Source organism: Prinia subflava, chromosome 7, assembly GCF_021018805.1.
Source record: "Prinia subflava isolate CZ2003 ecotype Zambia chromosome 7, Cam_Psub_1.2, whole genome shotgun sequence".
In the NCBI taxonomy this organism is placed as follows: Eukaryota; Metazoa; Chordata; class Aves; order Passeriformes; family Cisticolidae; genus Prinia; species Prinia subflava.
In genome coordinates this window covers 1-16,897 of record NC_086253.1, presented here as the reverse complement: position 1 = coordinate 16,897, position 16,897 = coordinate 1, and the positions used below count along the sequence as shown (strand labels likewise).

At 35.9% G+C, this 16,897-nt stretch overlaps 1 protein-coding gene across 1 annotated transcript; it reads left to right on the top strand.

The window, feature by feature from the left end:
* The first annotated feature begins 792 nt into the window (after positions 1-792).
* Positions 793-16,870, top strand: LOC134552547 (mutS protein homolog 4-like). Its single transcript, XM_063401224.1, has 11 exons — positions 793-1,167; positions 3,117-3,281; positions 4,077-4,240; positions 7,573-7,683; positions 8,434-8,549; positions 9,149-9,322; positions 11,455-11,630; positions 12,380-12,447; positions 15,122-15,196; positions 15,615-15,679; positions 16,232-16,870. Exons 1-11 carry the CDS (start codon positions 903-905, stop codon positions 16,461-16,463), a joined length of 1,611 nt encoding a protein of 536 aa, XP_063257294.1. The 5' UTR covers positions 793-902; the 3' UTR covers positions 16,464-16,870.
* The last annotated feature ends 27 nt before the right edge of the window (positions 16,871-16,897 follow it).

Sequence of the window (16,897 nt, the reverse complement as noted above, 5' to 3'; positions counted from 1 at the left end):
TTTACAGTCTAAAACTACAGTTAAAAATTCTTTAATACAAAGCAAGCTTCTAAAGTTATAATTAAAAGACACGTATTACAGAATAGCTTCAGATTTATAATAAGTAATTGCAAGCAAATGAGTTATTCAAAAACTTCCTTCCATGCTTTCCTTGGCTGTTTATTAGAACTCGTCTTTATAATTGTCCCATGTCCGTGTTCCACAACTACAACTACACAGATGTTCTTTATATCCCAGACATGAAACTTCGTATTTCACAGGGTGATATAGCAGTGTAGAACATTTCACTTTAGATTGAAATCTAATTAATATTGGAGTTCTCTGATGAAACTTTGGTCAATGTAATTTCCTAATTCTGTTGTGATTTCTAAAGATCTTGTAAGATGATAGGTTTAAAAAGGTGTGAGTATGTGGAGTGTTTCATAATGCGGGTGTATTTAGTGCCAGAGACAAAATTGTGCCTAGTCAAAGTGTTAATTGAAACATTTTAGTGGTGTATGTTACACGATGCTAATATACAAAGCAGTGTTAGGGTTCTAAAGCATTCTTACAAGCACGTGTTTTAAGACAACTACAGAGGTAAACAAGCATTGGGGTTACTTTGGGGAACTTTTTGTATCCAAACTCCTGACCAGGAAGAAAACATTGCTGAAGTTCCTGCTAAAACGGTCATAATGGTGAAGAATTAATGCGGGGTAAATTACGTTTAAGTGCAGTACTCCTGTTTTAAAGAGCAGAGCAAGCACTTCCCTTGCGTTGCTGTGGCCCTTGCGTATTTTTAATGAAACCCATTGCAGGGCCAGCAGCTCTGTGTACTGCTGCACCGCGGGGCCCTGTGCCGCCATCGCCGGCGGTGGGCGCGGGCCGGGGGCGGTGCTGAGGCGGTGCTGAGGCGTCGCAGCATGGCGGGCGCGGGCGGGCGGGCGGCCGCCTCCGCCACCTCGGGGTCTTACACGGGCCGCGGCTCTTCCACGCCAGGAGTGGGCGGGCGGGCGGAGCAGACGCCGCACTACACCCTGGGGCTTCTGCAGACGCCGCACGGCTCGGAGAGCACCGGGGGCTCCTCCAGAGGCGGGACACGGCCGGGCGGCTCCAGCGGCGAAGGCCTCGCAGCCGGCCGGGCCGCCAGGAGCAGCGCGGTGAAGCCGGCAGTTTCCGAAAGGGGGGGTACGGTCTCTGCCCGGGCCTTCATCTGCTTCTTTATGCTCCTGCTCTCTTTGCTAGGGTCGGGTTCCGAAGGGGCTGTTAAAAGCTGTGCTTACTGAGATGGGGCAGCAGCAACTAACCGTCATAGCGACCTCTTTCATTGAGCCGGTCAGAACAACTGAAATCGTTCCTTGCACTTCTTTGAAGAAATCTGTCTTATTTTCTTTAGATAATAGTAGCTGAGTTCTCTGGTGGGAACCGTAAACGTGTTTGAATTACTGCACAGTGTTTGGTTTGGGTTTTGTTTTTATCTTTTTGGCCCAGCCTTTGAAATAGTTTTAAGTGCCTGTCGATCCCGATGTGTGGTAAGAATCTTGTGCTCCTACAATGCAATACTGCGATTTGCCATCCTTTACAAAAATCTGCTATCAAAGTCTGTATCTTGGCAGGCAGCAAAAAAAAAAAGTTTAAATTGTGATATTTTCAGAACAAAAGAAGCTATGAAAGGCGTTGGAAAATATTTTAACACTTGTTGCAATGAATTCTGATGTACGTGTGTATAAATTATGTATAAATTGGAAATTAGGGAAAATGGGCTTGGGTAATACATATGATTACTGAGGAATCCTAAAAATCCCAGATAGAATGCTAATTCGAATGGGGCATGATTTAAATGTTGGGTTTGAGAAATACTTGTATATGATTTGGTTCATGTGGTCTTCAGATTTGGTTCATGTGGTCTTCAGAATTACTGTTTTCCCCCTGTTATGCCAGATTCAGTACCTTCTACAGGAAGTCTCTTCTGCCAAAATTCTGACTGAACTTACACCGAAATCTAAATGAATACTATTTTAAAAAAATTATCAGTATGCATTCCAATGGTGATGTGCCCACTCTTTAAAAATCCCCAACCAAAGAGCTAATATTTTTATCACTTGTCACAGTTTTAAGATTAAAAAAACTCCCAACCAAACAAACACAAAATCCCACGTCACCCTCCAAACAACCCAAACAAACTCCAGAACCCCAGTATTGTAGATATTTTTGTACCAATGAGCCTTAATAGAGTCATGCAGTTAATTGATCATCTAAAGACAGTACTTAAGTATTTTGTCTTGTGTGTCAGTTTTTAATGTAATACAAGAAACAGAAACATTTGTGTTTGGCTTTTTTATGACACCTGGAGTTTTTTAAGTGGATCTGCTGTTTGTGTTTTCAATTTTTTAAAAAATCTTAAAAAGCAGTTATCTAAACTAGGTTAAGGATGTCTTCAGTCATGTCAAGAGAATTTAAAAAAAACCAAGTAAATTATTTAAATAATTTATTGAAACTTAAAAGTGCTTTGAGACAAAGGTATTTTGGAGGACTTAAAAACATTGGTAGATCATAAGTACATGTGTAAAAGAAACTGCTATTAAATACATCCCAAATTAGTGTTTGATTTCTGAGAGTTGATCCCCATCAGTTCAAGGGGTTATCATTCCCAATTGATTCTTTGTTTTGTTTTTTCTTATTGTCCTGTTTTTTAAAAGGAATGCTCAGCTTTCAAAAAAAAAAAAGTTTTCATAAACACTTGTGAAGTTTTAGGTAATGTTTTTTCAAATAATGGGCAAATGTGAGATAAAGTTGATTTATAGCATTCTTTCATAAACCTAGAATTCATTAGAATAGGAAGTGATCCTTAGTAAAGTGACTTCTGTTGTATTATTTCAGTTCAACAATGTAAATCCTTACTTTTTTATTGGCACTGCAGGTAACCTCTTTGTAGAAAATCATATTAATGCAAGCTTGTTTTCAAAGCAGTCTGACTTTTATTTCATTTTATACTCTGGAGAACTTTCATAGAAGGACTTTTTCATATCTCTGCTTATAAAAAATGAAGATTTGTAAGGTGTTGTTTGTATATTGCTTTGTGGATAAAAATTGTTTGTGGCTGTTTTCATAATTTACTTATTTCTCTCTCCCCTCAGAATCATATTTTGGGGACAAAAGTTCTTGTGTAGAAAATGCTAATACTTTGAATCTCACGAGTTCTTCTTCTGTGCGAGGTCTGAATAGCACATGTATAGGGAAAACACCTCTCTCTTCTGGTAGATCTGGTTGCAGAAGCCATACTTCTCTTATGGGATATTCGGGTAAGTTTAACAGCTCTTGGAGGAAACAGGCTAACTTGCATTTCTGACTGTATTTTATTAAACAGTTCTATTTTAAATGTTGTATGTTAAGATACTGAAATAAACTCAAAACACGTGTGTTGTACCACAGAGAATGCTGCCAAGGAACAATACACCAACAAGAAAATACTACTTCATGTACTGAGAAGATGCATTGGTGTTGCATCTTCTTGCTACTTACTTGCATTCATGTCTGAATTATCAGTGTAGTTAGAATTCAGACATTTTTCAAATTGTCCAAAATCAAATTATATTTGTGGACATGTAGTGTGGTCACTTAGGAGCCCAAATTCATGCACATTTCTAATCAAGGTTTATTTTTAGGCTTGTAATGCATTTGACATAATTTATAACATAGTTCTCAAGTTTCTTGATGCAAGTTTTATTTATTTTATGTTGGCATGTTCAGAGGTGTAGAACACTCGTCCTTCACAACATTTACACAGTAGCTGATTGGACATTTTGCAGTGCTTCATGTGAGCAAAATGGTGTTACAGGGTAATGGTGCCTAGTGCCATGTTATACGTATCATATGTGCTCTGGTAATGCAGAAATAATGGGATTTAAAGTTAGTTCCTTCCCAGTCTGACTAATCATTATCAGTTCAGTCTTTAGTATTCCTAAAGACAGAACTGGTAATGATTCTTTCATGTATCTGTATTTTTTTTATTCTTGCCCTGTCATTTGTGATGCTCCTTGATCAATCTTTCATTGATCTGTATTGAATGTAACTGAACATATACAACTGTTTTACAGTTACATCCTCATCTGCAGTTTCTGCTCATACTGTTGCATCGGTTATTGTAGCTGTAGTGGAAGGAAGAGGCCTTGCCAGAGGTGAAGTAGGAATGGCCAGTATAGATTTAAAAAATCCTGAGTTGATACTATCTCAATTTGCAGACAATACTACTTATGCCAAGGTATTTTATGGGTTAATTATTATGACTTACTTTCTTGAAAAATGGGAAATTAAACTTCTAGTTTGTGAAAGGGATTTCTCAAAAGTGGAAGTAACAAGTTCTAGAAAATGTGCAGGGTTGAAAAGACTGCTGTTTTCCATATTGTGCCTCAGATATTAAGAAAGAATGTTTTTCAAAAGAAAAACAGCCTTTCTGCAAAATACATTCTTGTGGGACTGAGATGCCTCGTTTTGAAGAGCACTGGTCAGTATATGGTAGTAGAACTTGCAAGTATTCTTCATCGGGCAAAGGAACTCTGAGAACAGAACTGCATAAATGTGTGTGTGTGTGTGTGACACACACACAAGAGTAATTCCAGTTCTGGCGTTGATTACATAAATATTCCATGTCAGTTTTCTCAGGGTTGCTGTTCCCTGAGATTCTCCTCTGGGTTGCTGTTCCCAGAGGTAATAAGGTTTTCAGTCTTCTCTTTGCCCTAAGTGTTTCACACCAGAGGTAGAGACGACAAGCTGAGTCCGCCAGTGCATGTTTCCAAGGTTGTTTATTCTTCATTATCTCAGTTCTTTCTCAGCTCTGCCAGGCCTCCCTGGCAGGGTACCTTATCTTAGTTCTTTCTTAGCTCTGTGAGGCATCCCCAGCAGAGCAGGACATGTGGCAGGACTGGGCGGGTCAGAGAGCCCCACACCTTATGTACGGTACCCTCAACCCAACCACCGTCCACAACGTACTTTTTATTTGCAAAATTTTACCCATGCCTACTACCTATGCTAACATGTCAGTTCTACTCTAAACCAATCCTTGAGATCCAGCTCAGCAGAAAATGGGGGACGAGAGCAAGAACAAGGAGCACAAGGGCCACTCCCCAATTCCTCCATCTTGTCTCTTCAACCCCATATAATAAAAATCCTAGATTCTACATTTACATTCTATGATAAACGAAACACTACTTATTTTGAATTCTCTCAGCTTGTGATTCTTCATACAATGTGGGCATTCACTCCCATGGCCAGGGATCAGAGGCAGTGTCCTCCTGGGCTCTGTGTGAGGCTGGCTGACCCCCTTGTACAGATCTCAGACCCCCCTGTCTGGTCTCCAAACCCTCCAGGGTGGCCAGAGGGATGTTCCAGACTCCGACAAGTTTGAAATCAGATTCACTCAATTTACAGCCAGCACTGCATATGCTACATTAATTTAGAGAGTAATCTCTGGATTATGCAGCAACAGCATTAGTGGAATGTCTTATTTCGTGGTTCTGTTGTAGTTAAGCATGCTAGAAAATAACATGGCTTGTAGCATCTTTACAATATTCAAAGAAACAAAAGCTCTATTAGTACAGTAAGTAGCTTTGACTCAGGATATAAACAACTATCAAATACGTTTACTAAAACAGATGTTGTAATATGTCCTTGTACAATGTATATTGTACAACATTGTACGTTACAGTTGTTGTAATGGGCAACATAACATGTTGTATAATGGGTTTCTTTGTTTTGTTTTATATTTAAGTATTAGTGCTTTTAGAGCCTGTTATGGTCTGAACACACACAGTTACATATTGAACATCCTTTATAACTGCCCCGCACACCATGGTTAGAATTGTTCATTGTTTTCCCACCTAGCCATTATAACAGCTGGCGTTTTTATTTGTGCACATATGTTCCTAATTTTCCATTTAGATTACTGAGTTCTCCATTGTGCTCATACCTGATACTGCATTCACCATTCAGTCAAAAAAAGAGAGATGGTAGCATACTTTCCCCCTAATGCAGGAAGTGTCCTACCAGCCTGATTTTTTGCTTTAATCTCTTGCACCTTTAACAATGTGTGAAAAAATTTATGTCACCAGAGGAGGAGACAGAGGAGTCTTGTACCTTTTATTTTTGAACAAAGGCAAAGGCCATGGGGTCTCTCAAATTGTTAGAGGACTGTAGCCTCCTTTTTGTCCTGATCTTCCCAGCTGCAGAACCTTTGCCCATTCCCTATTGGCTGAGGTACTTGGGAGGTACAGACTTCCCGATCTGCCTGCTAAATGTGCCCCTTACTATGCTCTCCTGTGTATAACATATGATAGGTGACTATTAAAATCAGCTTTAAGAGCTAAATCCATCCTGGGTGGGGAAGTTAAATATTCATAAACCTATTAAGTGTTTGTTCTTCTCAAAGTTCAGGAGCTGAGCATGACCTTGGCTAAGCAGCAGTCCGTGTCAATTAGTAACACTTTTTGAAGTTGATGGTTTGTCCCCTTAATTCCTTATCTACAAGTCTCTGGGCCTATCTGCAAGCAGATTCACACAATCTGTTTGTAAAGACATATTCATCTTACTCCTTTCAACAATTCTGTCTGATCTGCTGATCAGCTGTTTTGTTACACTCTCAGAATCCATGCTTTACCTAGTGATTGGTATCCAGCCTACTGTATTTTCTCTTTCTTGTGCATACTTCTGTTTTTGAATGTTCAGCAAATACATTCAGGAAAATTTTCTGTACTTTTAAGTTCTTCAAGATTTGCTGAACTGTGATGCCACTGGAAAAAACCTTCCTAGTGGTTAGCAGATATGAAGGGCAATGACAGCCTTCCCATCCCAAATGCCCTTAGATGATTTATTTTGTGTATTTTTTATGCTTGTTTACCTTTTCAGTAGGACATCATCTGTCCCTTTGTGCACATCTTAACCTCTAAGCAGTTAAAATATAGTCTGATTTTTCATGTTTCTCCCTTGAGAATTTGTGAATGCTGGTATAAATGAACATAAATGCATGTTTGTCCTTTCTTATACAGTAGAAGAGCATATAGTCTACTAATAATCCCTACAGGGGGTGTGCATAACGTAAAGCTGGTAAAATATACACTTTTTTTGCCATGTTAATACTGAGATAAATGTTAGTAGAGGAGGTTAAACAAAATAAAAAACTAGTCTCAATCAAAAGATTAGTAGTATTCAGACATGTTGGATTTGTTCTTCATCCAGAGCACAATTAACCTTCCAGCTGCAAGCCCAGAAAGCTGACATCTGTTGAAATAAGTCCTTCTCCCCCATCATAGCCATGGAATAGTTTTGGATATTCATCTCTTGCTTCAACAACAAGCATGATTCTGTGTTCAAATAACAGGGGATAAGCTCTAAATTTTCTTTGTTTGTTTTTAATTTAGTTTTGTGTATATTTAGATACATATGAATTTGACTCATTAATGTAGAAGTTAGCAGAAAATTTCAATCTTGAACTGATTCTAAAATACAAGGGTTCTGTATTTTGTTATTGCTGTTCATTATTGTCTAAAATATTTTAGATTATATAATTTTTTAATTGAATTATTTTGATTTTTTTTTCAGGTTATTACTAAACTCAAGATTTTAACACCACTAGAAATAATAATGTCAAACACTGCTTGTGACGCAGGGAACACAACAAAATTGTTCAATCTGATAACAGAACATTTCAAGGTAAGATCTAAAATTTCATTCAGTGTTTTAGAGTTCTTGTTGATCACTATTAAATGATGGTTGATTTGAGAGTTTTGCACAACTTTTAGAATCTTAAGTGCAGACAGATTTTGTTTTCTATGATTTTCAGGTCTAATTTTAGAATGACAGTGAATAAACTAAATGGAGCTCCCATGCTGCCACTCCTAATACTGACAATTACAGAGATAGGTATATTGCTGACGAAACCTGGAAGTTTTGAAATTGTGGCATTGGGTAATTTGAGTAGTACCAAACCTAGGAAAGATACAGAAATTAAAAAAATAAATATTCTCCTTTGTTTCTCCCTTGTTCTCTCAACCTGATAAATCAATGAGGTTTATGTATCATAGAATAGGAAAAAGAGCACTGTCAGGGTAAAAGAGGATGAGATGAATTGGTATAAGTCATTTATGAGTATTAAAGCCTCAGAACCTTAAAAAAAACTATTAATTACTACCTGAATTGCTTCATGCCTACAGAGCTGATAGCTTCTTTGTGAGTGCTCTTCTGCTTCCTGATCTCTCTCCCCTTTTTGTCACATAGATCACTTGTGCATCACACACCCTCAGTTACATTGACCTACTTGTGCCCGTAAGCTAGAATGAATACTTCTATGAAGACAGATTGCAGGATCAGTTGATAGTTTCTTGGAAACATATCACTAGAAAAATACAGAAGACTCTCTGATGTAACTTTTAAAACTATTTTCTTTCACCCCCATCTTCACAGAATGTGACTTTTTCAACTGTCCAGAGAAAATACTTCAATGAAACAAAGGGTTTGGAGTATATAGAACAATTGTGTGCATCTGAATTTAGCACCATTTTCATGGAAGTCCAATCGAAGTATGTTTAAATAAGGAAAAGCATACTGTGTCCAGATAAGTTTTTAACAGAATCATTTTATGTACTCATTACATGTACTCGTGACGTGTGTTTGTCATGTAGCAAAAGTCAGAAAATCATAACAGAGCTGTCTTTTTATTTGCCCTCCAGTGTTTCTGACATATCTAGAAATGTAAATAGAAATCCTGTTACATAGTTGGGTGTTTTTTTGAGTTTTCTCAGCTTTCTACTTTTTCATTCTTTCCTTAAAGATACCTTTCAAGAGTTATCATTTTCTATGTATCAACATTTTTAAGTGTTGATACTTGGTGACCAGGGTCTTCAAGTCACATGTATCTGTTGAAATATGTATGTTCACTATATCAGCAATATAGTGTAGGCTGTCAAGTGTACAGAAACTAAAACATTTATGAATATTTGATGAATGTATTTTCACTAGACATGGGTTTGTGCATATTTGAAATATACTGCTTTTTCAGTGCTATCAATCACAGTAGTTGCCAAGCCACAGTAGTATGAACGTTATTTCTATAATGCACTACTTTTGTGGTATTTCAATAGCAGTATTCAACATTCATAGAAGATTGTTTCTTTCCAAGGTATTACAGTCTTGCAGCTGCTGCAGCTTTGCTGAAATATGTTGAATTTATTCAAAACGCTGTTTATGCTCCTAAATCACTAAAGGTGCGTTTCCAGGGGAGTGAGAAAACAGCTATGATAGATTCATCATCAGCACAAAATCTTGAACTAGTGATCAATAACAGAGATTCGCGGTAAGAATAATTTTTCCAAGTTACGTTTTTATAAAGATGGATTTTGCTAAATTTCCTTGACATTTGTGTCAAAGAGCTGACCATTATATTTATTTCTATATGAGAGAATTTGCATACCAGTCTGAGCTTCTAAAGAAAGTATTTAAAATATGTAACAATTCAGCACAAAATTTCTAGCACAGGAAATCCTGAAGTGAATGGTAGAAAGAGATGATGCATAATCATCTTTACATTGATGTGTATGTTTTATTCAGACTTTAAAATTTTATTTATGCAAAATTTCACAATATGAAATGAAAGACATAGTATTTCTGCAAGTTTCTTATGTTGGATTAAAACATCTACATCTTACTCATTTTACACAAGATACATGCTTCAGCCTTGAAAGGTTGTTTTCTTTTGGGTCTAATAGTGGGAAAGAGTAATTTCTGTAATGATGGGAATGTACAATGTGGTACTTGATTGCATGGTAGTTTTCCACATTGAGATAAATGCTTGGAGCACTTCATCGGCAGAAGAAACTTCAAGGCTTGCCTTCTCCAGACTGTTACACTTCTGGTTAGCAAGCAAAATACTTGGAACTTACATTTTGCCGCCTGTCAGGTTCTGAGATCCACCTGTTTAGATGTCCACTTAATCACCCTGATGTAAAAAGAGCTTTCCCCTTGGGGAGATACAATAGAACCACAGAATGCCTTGCATAGGAAAGTACTTTTGAAGTGATACATTTCTGAAAAAATGTTTTTCTGTTCCTAATTTCACAGATGGTTTTGAAAGGAAGGTGATTACAGGAGGAACTGAGTAACAGTAAACTGCATTAAGTTTCTCTGTTGTTTTGGGTTTTTTTTAGCATCATTGATGCAGAATTTTTGCTGATCCACTGGCAAGTTTGAATCAGCCAAACATAACTATTTTTATTACATAGATCTTACCCCTGAAGCCTGGTTAGATATCTTTGTCTTAGGTATCAGAAGCTAATAGTTAATAAAATGGTTAATAGTAATAAAAGTTAATAGTACAGGCACAACCAGAAATACCTAAGTCAAATTGTGTGCCAGTCTTAATTCTAGAGGGACTTGTCTTTCTTCATTTAACTGTGCAGGGAAATAAGTCCTCAGCTGCCTAAAGATAGGCACTGTGGATACTCTCCCAAATGTAGAATTCCACTTCAGTGTTGTCACAGGTTACATCGTACAGTAAGTGCACCCTTAATATGACTGAGTTTGAATTTCCCCCTCCCTTTTTTTTTTAATTCTCTTTGACTATTGCTTTGCTTTTTTATACTATGGTATTTCAGGGTGTTTCTGCTCACTCTGTCTATCTACCTATGTAACTACGTGTCTGTCTTCATGGTGTTTGTTTTGTGTACTTGTGTCTTCCTACTGAAGTTCTGGTTTAAATGAATATGTTATTATGGCCCTGGTGTTTCACAGGTCTTCTTCCAGCTAATAGCATGGAAGATTTCAGGTTTCTAAAACTGTTTAACTGTGTAGTAGGTGTAAATATTATAGAGGGCTTATTCTACATAGATGTAATCACCCTTAAGTGTGAAACCCTGGGATATATAACATATAAAAGCCATAAAGATGAAACTAATACTTACAAATTATAAGCATGTTATTTAGCTCCTATATTGACTGAAATATGTTTTTTAAAAGAATAAAACCAAAAATTATTTCTCTTTTTGACTTCTAAGTATTTTAAATTATTTTCAGAGGTGTATTTCAAGTAAATTGTTCTGATTACTATTTCATATCTGATTATAACTTGATAATTTGCCTCCTTGTGTTCATTTTTAATTAGTTTAATTTAGAGAGAAAATGTGAACTTTACCACTGCAGTAGCAATGAAATACTACTATATAATGAAATACTACTATGAATAAAATACTAAGTACAAATGTATTTTGGTACTTATATAATTGAGGGCTAATATTATATTAAATTACATTGAATTACCTAGCTTCCTAAACTGCTGTAGTTCATATAATATACACAACAAACAGGGAGATATTAAGCATGCCAAAACATGTCTCAGATTTGTAGGATACTCTTGCCTGTAAATGTCTCCTTACACTTGCCATCTCTTTTTTTTTGGTACATGTATTCTTCACATCTATTTTATTTTCAAAGGAATGGTCACACACTCCTTGGTGTTCTAAATTATACTAAAACTCCTGGTGGAAGTCGAAGACTTAGATCCAATATCCTGGAACCTCTAGTTGATGCTGAAACAATTAACACAAGACTGGACTGTGTTCAGGAGTTACTCCAGGATGAGGAGCTCTTTTTTGGTCTTCAAGCAGCTAGTAGTTTATTTTGTAACACCTAATACTATATATTCTTTTTAAACATTTTTTTCTAATATAAGAAGATATGTAGTGTGAATCAGGATGTTTGAAAAGTATTTTTAATGGTTTGTTAGATAACATAGTGAACACCTAATTTTTTTAAGTGATCTATATTATCATAGTGATACTTTTCTCAAGTATTTTGCTTAGAAAAGTTGAATTTCTCTGATAAAGTATATAGAAGTCTCTGAGCCAAGAGCTTTTTAAAAGAGTTGGAGTTTGTCTCTTTGCCTCTGTGGCTGGGTATGCATTATGTTTGATGTATACAAGTATATATAATGTATACATGAAAAAGCTAACACATTCCTTAAGTAATACTTGCATATAAATATATTTTTCTATGGCTTCATAAAATATGCAGTCCAGAGAAAGGTAAAATACAATGCTGAAATTAGTCCACCTGAAACTGGATCATATAATCTTTATCTATGTCACAAGAGAAATACAATTCAATCTAAGAAAAAAAAGTATTTCTGAGTTGACAGATGTCTGCATGCTTAGGTATAGTAAGTCATAAGTATAGTCACGACAAAATACTTCAGATACTAGCTATTTTAAGCTAGTTTTTACCCTGTAAATAATTTGTGACCACAGAATGTAAGGAAAAGATTAGCATTAGTATAGCTAAGTAATTGTGTGCTTTCAAAGAAAATACATCTTCTTACAATTTCAGTTTAATTTCTGATGTGTATACTTTTGTTTTACAGTTATTTCAAAATTCCTGGATACAGAACAACTACTTTCAGTTTTGGTACAGATTCCAAAGCAGGATACAGTATGTTTCAAAATACACTTTGGAATATCAATTATCTGTTTATAACATGCAATATATAAATATGATGTCTATAATTCATCTTAATTTATGCAAATGTACTTCCAAAAATGTTGACTCTTTCATCACTCCTCACCTTTATTCTTCATAAGTGTACATTTTATTCAACAGTACTTAGATGAGAGAGAGGAATTTTCTTCACATCGGCAGAAGTGAAAAAAGTATTCAGTGACTTACAGTCCTAGTGACTTTATGTCTAAAAGCAAGCTTATTTTTTCATCAGATCTTGCCTCATATATCAGTCTGTATGTTAACACTTGTAATAAAATACCAAAATTGAATAAATACATACAGTTCACCAGTGAATCTTGGTTGAGACCAGACCCAACAGTTAACTACAGTGAGCCTGAGGTTACTGAACCTCAACTTTGTTTCCACTAAGCATACTGAAACCATGGTGTTAAAAGCTACATTTGCCTACGGTGCTTGAGCTGGATATTTCTGCCGCTGCTTTTGATGATTCCTTATGTTTATGCTTGTGTGCCAGCATCTTAGATACTCAAAACTCTTTCACCTCTCAGTGTCTTCTCACATGCTGATTTACCTGCTTAGATGAACAGTTTGTCCAATTCTAGTTGAACAAATCAGGTACAGACTCAAACAGGACAGTAATAAATGCAGATCAATCTCTTTAATGACATAATCAAAACCCAGAAGGTTTATTGCTCCCAGCTTTCCTTATAGAAGTGTGTAACGTGAATTTGTAAGTTCATCTGTATGACTAAAACTGTCACATAGGATGCGTTTATGTATGCATAGGACCATGTACACCAAACATTTTTACTGCAGTGCTTTCATCGTTGACTGTTTCCAGTATAGCAGAGCTTAGTATTCATGCAACAGACATGCCTATTCAAGTGCTAGCTCAGTTGCTGCTATCAAATGCTAGGTTGGGCAATTCAGTATGTTTCATTCCTACTCTCCATAAAAGGTTTCATTGTAAACCTTCCACCAGTCAGCAGATGAGATGCACTCTGAGAAGCCTACAGTTTCAGATAAATCTATCAGTGGTATATTCAGCATGAGCATTCTCTCGTCCTAAGGAGGGTGTCAGTCACACAGAATCACTGGGTTGGAAGAGACCTTCAGGATCATCCAGTCCAACCCATGCCCTAACACCTCAACTAAACCATGGCACTGAGTGCCACATCCAGTCCTTTTTTTAAGCAGGTCCAGGCATGGTGACTCCACCACCTCCCCAGGCAGACAATTCCAGTACTTAAAAAATAGGTTTGGAACGGTCAACTTTTTTTTAATAACTGCTCTCTCTCCAGGCTATGTCATGCAATTACAAAGTAGTTAGGAAAAAGCATGAGTTTCGAAAGGGACTAATCGTCTTTTTAAGAAAAAAACATTCATATTCATTACATACATAACATCTGGCACTTCAAGGTTACTCCAAGAGACAGAAGCCTTACACTTCAAAAACTGTGCTTGATCCAGTCCTGCTGAGATTTGGTACTTAAAAAATCATGTCGATGGTGAAATAATTTACTGCCTTTGGGGTTAAGTGTATCATGTGCAGAGATTCACTTGTAACCCTAGTTTAGTTAAAATTCCTATAAGAATTAGTTGGTCAAAGATCCATTCCACTGCCAGTTTTGTATGTGTGACCACATTGGTTCTTTTGATCTCTGATTCTTTCTTCAGACTGAGAGCCCATATTTATTTGGAGATTAACATTCTTCCATTCATGCATTTAGCATTGTTTAGTTCTATCTTTTACAAAAAAAAACCAACAAAAAAACAAGCAAACAAACAAACAAACAAAAACCCCAAACACCAAAAAAACCCACAACAACAAAAAAACCAAAACCTTTATATGACTGTAAGATAAGAGATGCCCTCAGTCACAAGAGTAAAGAGATATTATACATGAATGAGAAAAGATTTCACATGGGATCATGCTCCTATGTTCATGTGCAATCTATGTTTATCTGTGTTATTTCCTTAAAATCCTGTTGCACAATGCATATGTACTGCATATGCTATGCCCTAGTGTCAGCAGCAAAATTCTTTATCATGAGTCTTAATGGGACATACAAAACAAGTTTAAGGGTTTCTGTGAATGAAAGATTCTGAAGAACAGTCACTATTGTGAGAAAGATTTTGAAATATTTACTGAATTTTTTTTATTACTTTATGAGCAGATGTTTAAGAATGTATGTATATTAATCAAAGAGAAATCAACCAAACGGGGTTATGTTGTGTTTAACAGCATTAATGGGAAAAGGTTGTGTGCTTCATTATAATACATAATGTATTTGCTTTGAAAAAGTCTACAAATTGTGTAGCACTTGTGTAGAGCTAACTATACATAGAAGATGAAAAGTTTTCCAGCTTGGGCTAGCAGGGTGTTCTTGGAGTCAGTCATCAGTTCAAACATAGGAAAATCTGAACTATTGATGGACAAACTATCACAGCAGGCAGTGTAAAATTTAGGTAAACATTTTTTGTGCAGACACAAAGTTGTCAAAGGGAGCTTATGAAGCATGTCAGGAATTTGCATTAAATGTATAAGCCTGTTACTGTTAAGAATAGGAGTTTTACTAGTTCTTAAGTACTTTTTTGGAACAGTCATACAAATGCCTCCAATATTGTAAATATTTTTCAACAGGTTAAAACTGCTGAATCAAAAATAACTAATTTAATCTACCTGAAGCATACCTTAGAACTTGTGGAGCCTCTAAAAGTAAGCAGTCTTTGTTGTTTTGTTCTGTTTTGTTTTTTTTAATAAAGTACAGACCATTTTGTCCTTATTTTTATGAAGTGCAGTTTATTAAATGTCATAGAATATCTCAAGTCAGAAGGGATTGATAAAGTAAAAAAAGAATGTAATTACAGAACACAATACTGACAATGTCGACATAGTATGTTGATTCTTAACACCAATCAGAAATACGCATTTGTGTCTATAGTGTGAAGAGCAGGATTCCTACCATTACCTGAATAACTGATTATATAACAAACATTTAACTGAAACTCCTGCTCAGATTCCACAGACTGTTTATGCAACTGCTGATTAGCCTCACTGAATCTGAAAACTTTCAGTCCTCTAAAAAGGCTACAAAAAGAAGTAACTGCTATGTCCATATTTTAATCTTCAACAGGCTGCTTTAAGAAGCTGCAACACACAGCTGCTAAAGGCTTACTACAATTCTCTTGAAGATACAAGGTATTTATCATAATACTTAGCTACTGTGTTAGAAACTCTTATCTCAAAAGTGCATGTAAGATAAAAGTTGTTGCATCTTTGCTTGTTTATAGTTATCGGTATAGCTCAGTTCCTTTGCTCAAAGCTGATTTTAAGGGTCAGAAAATCTAATTTTCAGCTAATGAATAGAGGGATACAAGCAAGAGAGCTAGCTGTGATAGTGGAGTTGGAGATGCTGCTGAACTGAACTCCCTTAGAAATAATTCTGAAAAGACAAGAGTAGTGGTTTCCTAGAGTATCCATAATAATGCAAAAATCAAGTGTTGTGTATTTGAAATAAATGTATATTTGAGAAATAATTTATATGTCTCAAAGATGTGAATAGTATTTTTAGTCAGACTTTGATATAGTCACAGTTCATTCTGAGGTGAAAACAGAAATGAAATGTAGTGTTTTGTTCCAACAGTAGAAAGTTTAAAAGTAGCTTCACTTATTTGCAATACTGCTACTTCTAATTTGGGGATGATAATGCAAGTAAATATCATAAAATTAGTGATACAACTGATATTGCAGATTTGGAATTATACTTGAAAAGATTACAACTGTAATTAATGATGATACAAGATACACAAAAGGATGTCTGAGTATGAGGACCCAGAAGTGCTACGCTGTTAAGCCTAACATCAGTGAATTCCTTGACATAGCTCGTAGGACATATACAGAAATTGTTGATGACATAGCAGGTATTTCTAAACTAAAATTTGTATTCATTTGGAGTTTAAAGTACATTGCACTTGACATATAGAAGCCATGTAATTATATGTATTATAACCTTCTCATATGTAAAAAGTGTTTAATAGTGGTATGAATTGATTGTCATTGATAAGCAACTGAGAGTCTCCGTTTCTGGATAAAAACTCAGTTTTATTTTAATAAAATTGAATAATTGTATGGTGATTCCTATATTCAAAGCTTTTTTAGTCCTTGTCCTCCTAAAGTGCAAAAAAGTTGAAGTAATAGAACAGAATTACTCCACCTAAAACATTCTGCATAAAACATGTAACTCTTTCGTTTAACTTCCTCATTTAAAATATCTGAGTTCTTTGTTCTTTATATTCTAAGCAGTCCTTATCTATCTGTGGATGAAGGTATTAAAAGTCAGAAAATACGAACAAAAGGAGTTTTGGCATGATGTGCATTATTTTGTTTTAGTAACCTTCCTGTTTATCATTCTGTCAA

Excerpts from the sequence above, each read along its gene's own strand:
- LOC134552547 (XM_063401224.1), top strand. The coding sequence starts at position 903 with ATGGCGGGCGCGGGCGGGCGGGCGGCCGCCTCCGCCACCTCGGGGTCT. Across the intron at positions 4,241-7,572 it reads ACAATACTACTTATGCCAAG|GTTATTACTAAACTCAAGAT; the intron begins GTATTTTATGGG and ends TTTTTTTTTCAG. Across the intron at positions 7,684-8,433 it reads TGATAACAGAACATTTCAAG|AATGTGACTTTTTCAACTGT; the intron begins GTAAGATCTAAA and ends CCATCTTCACAG.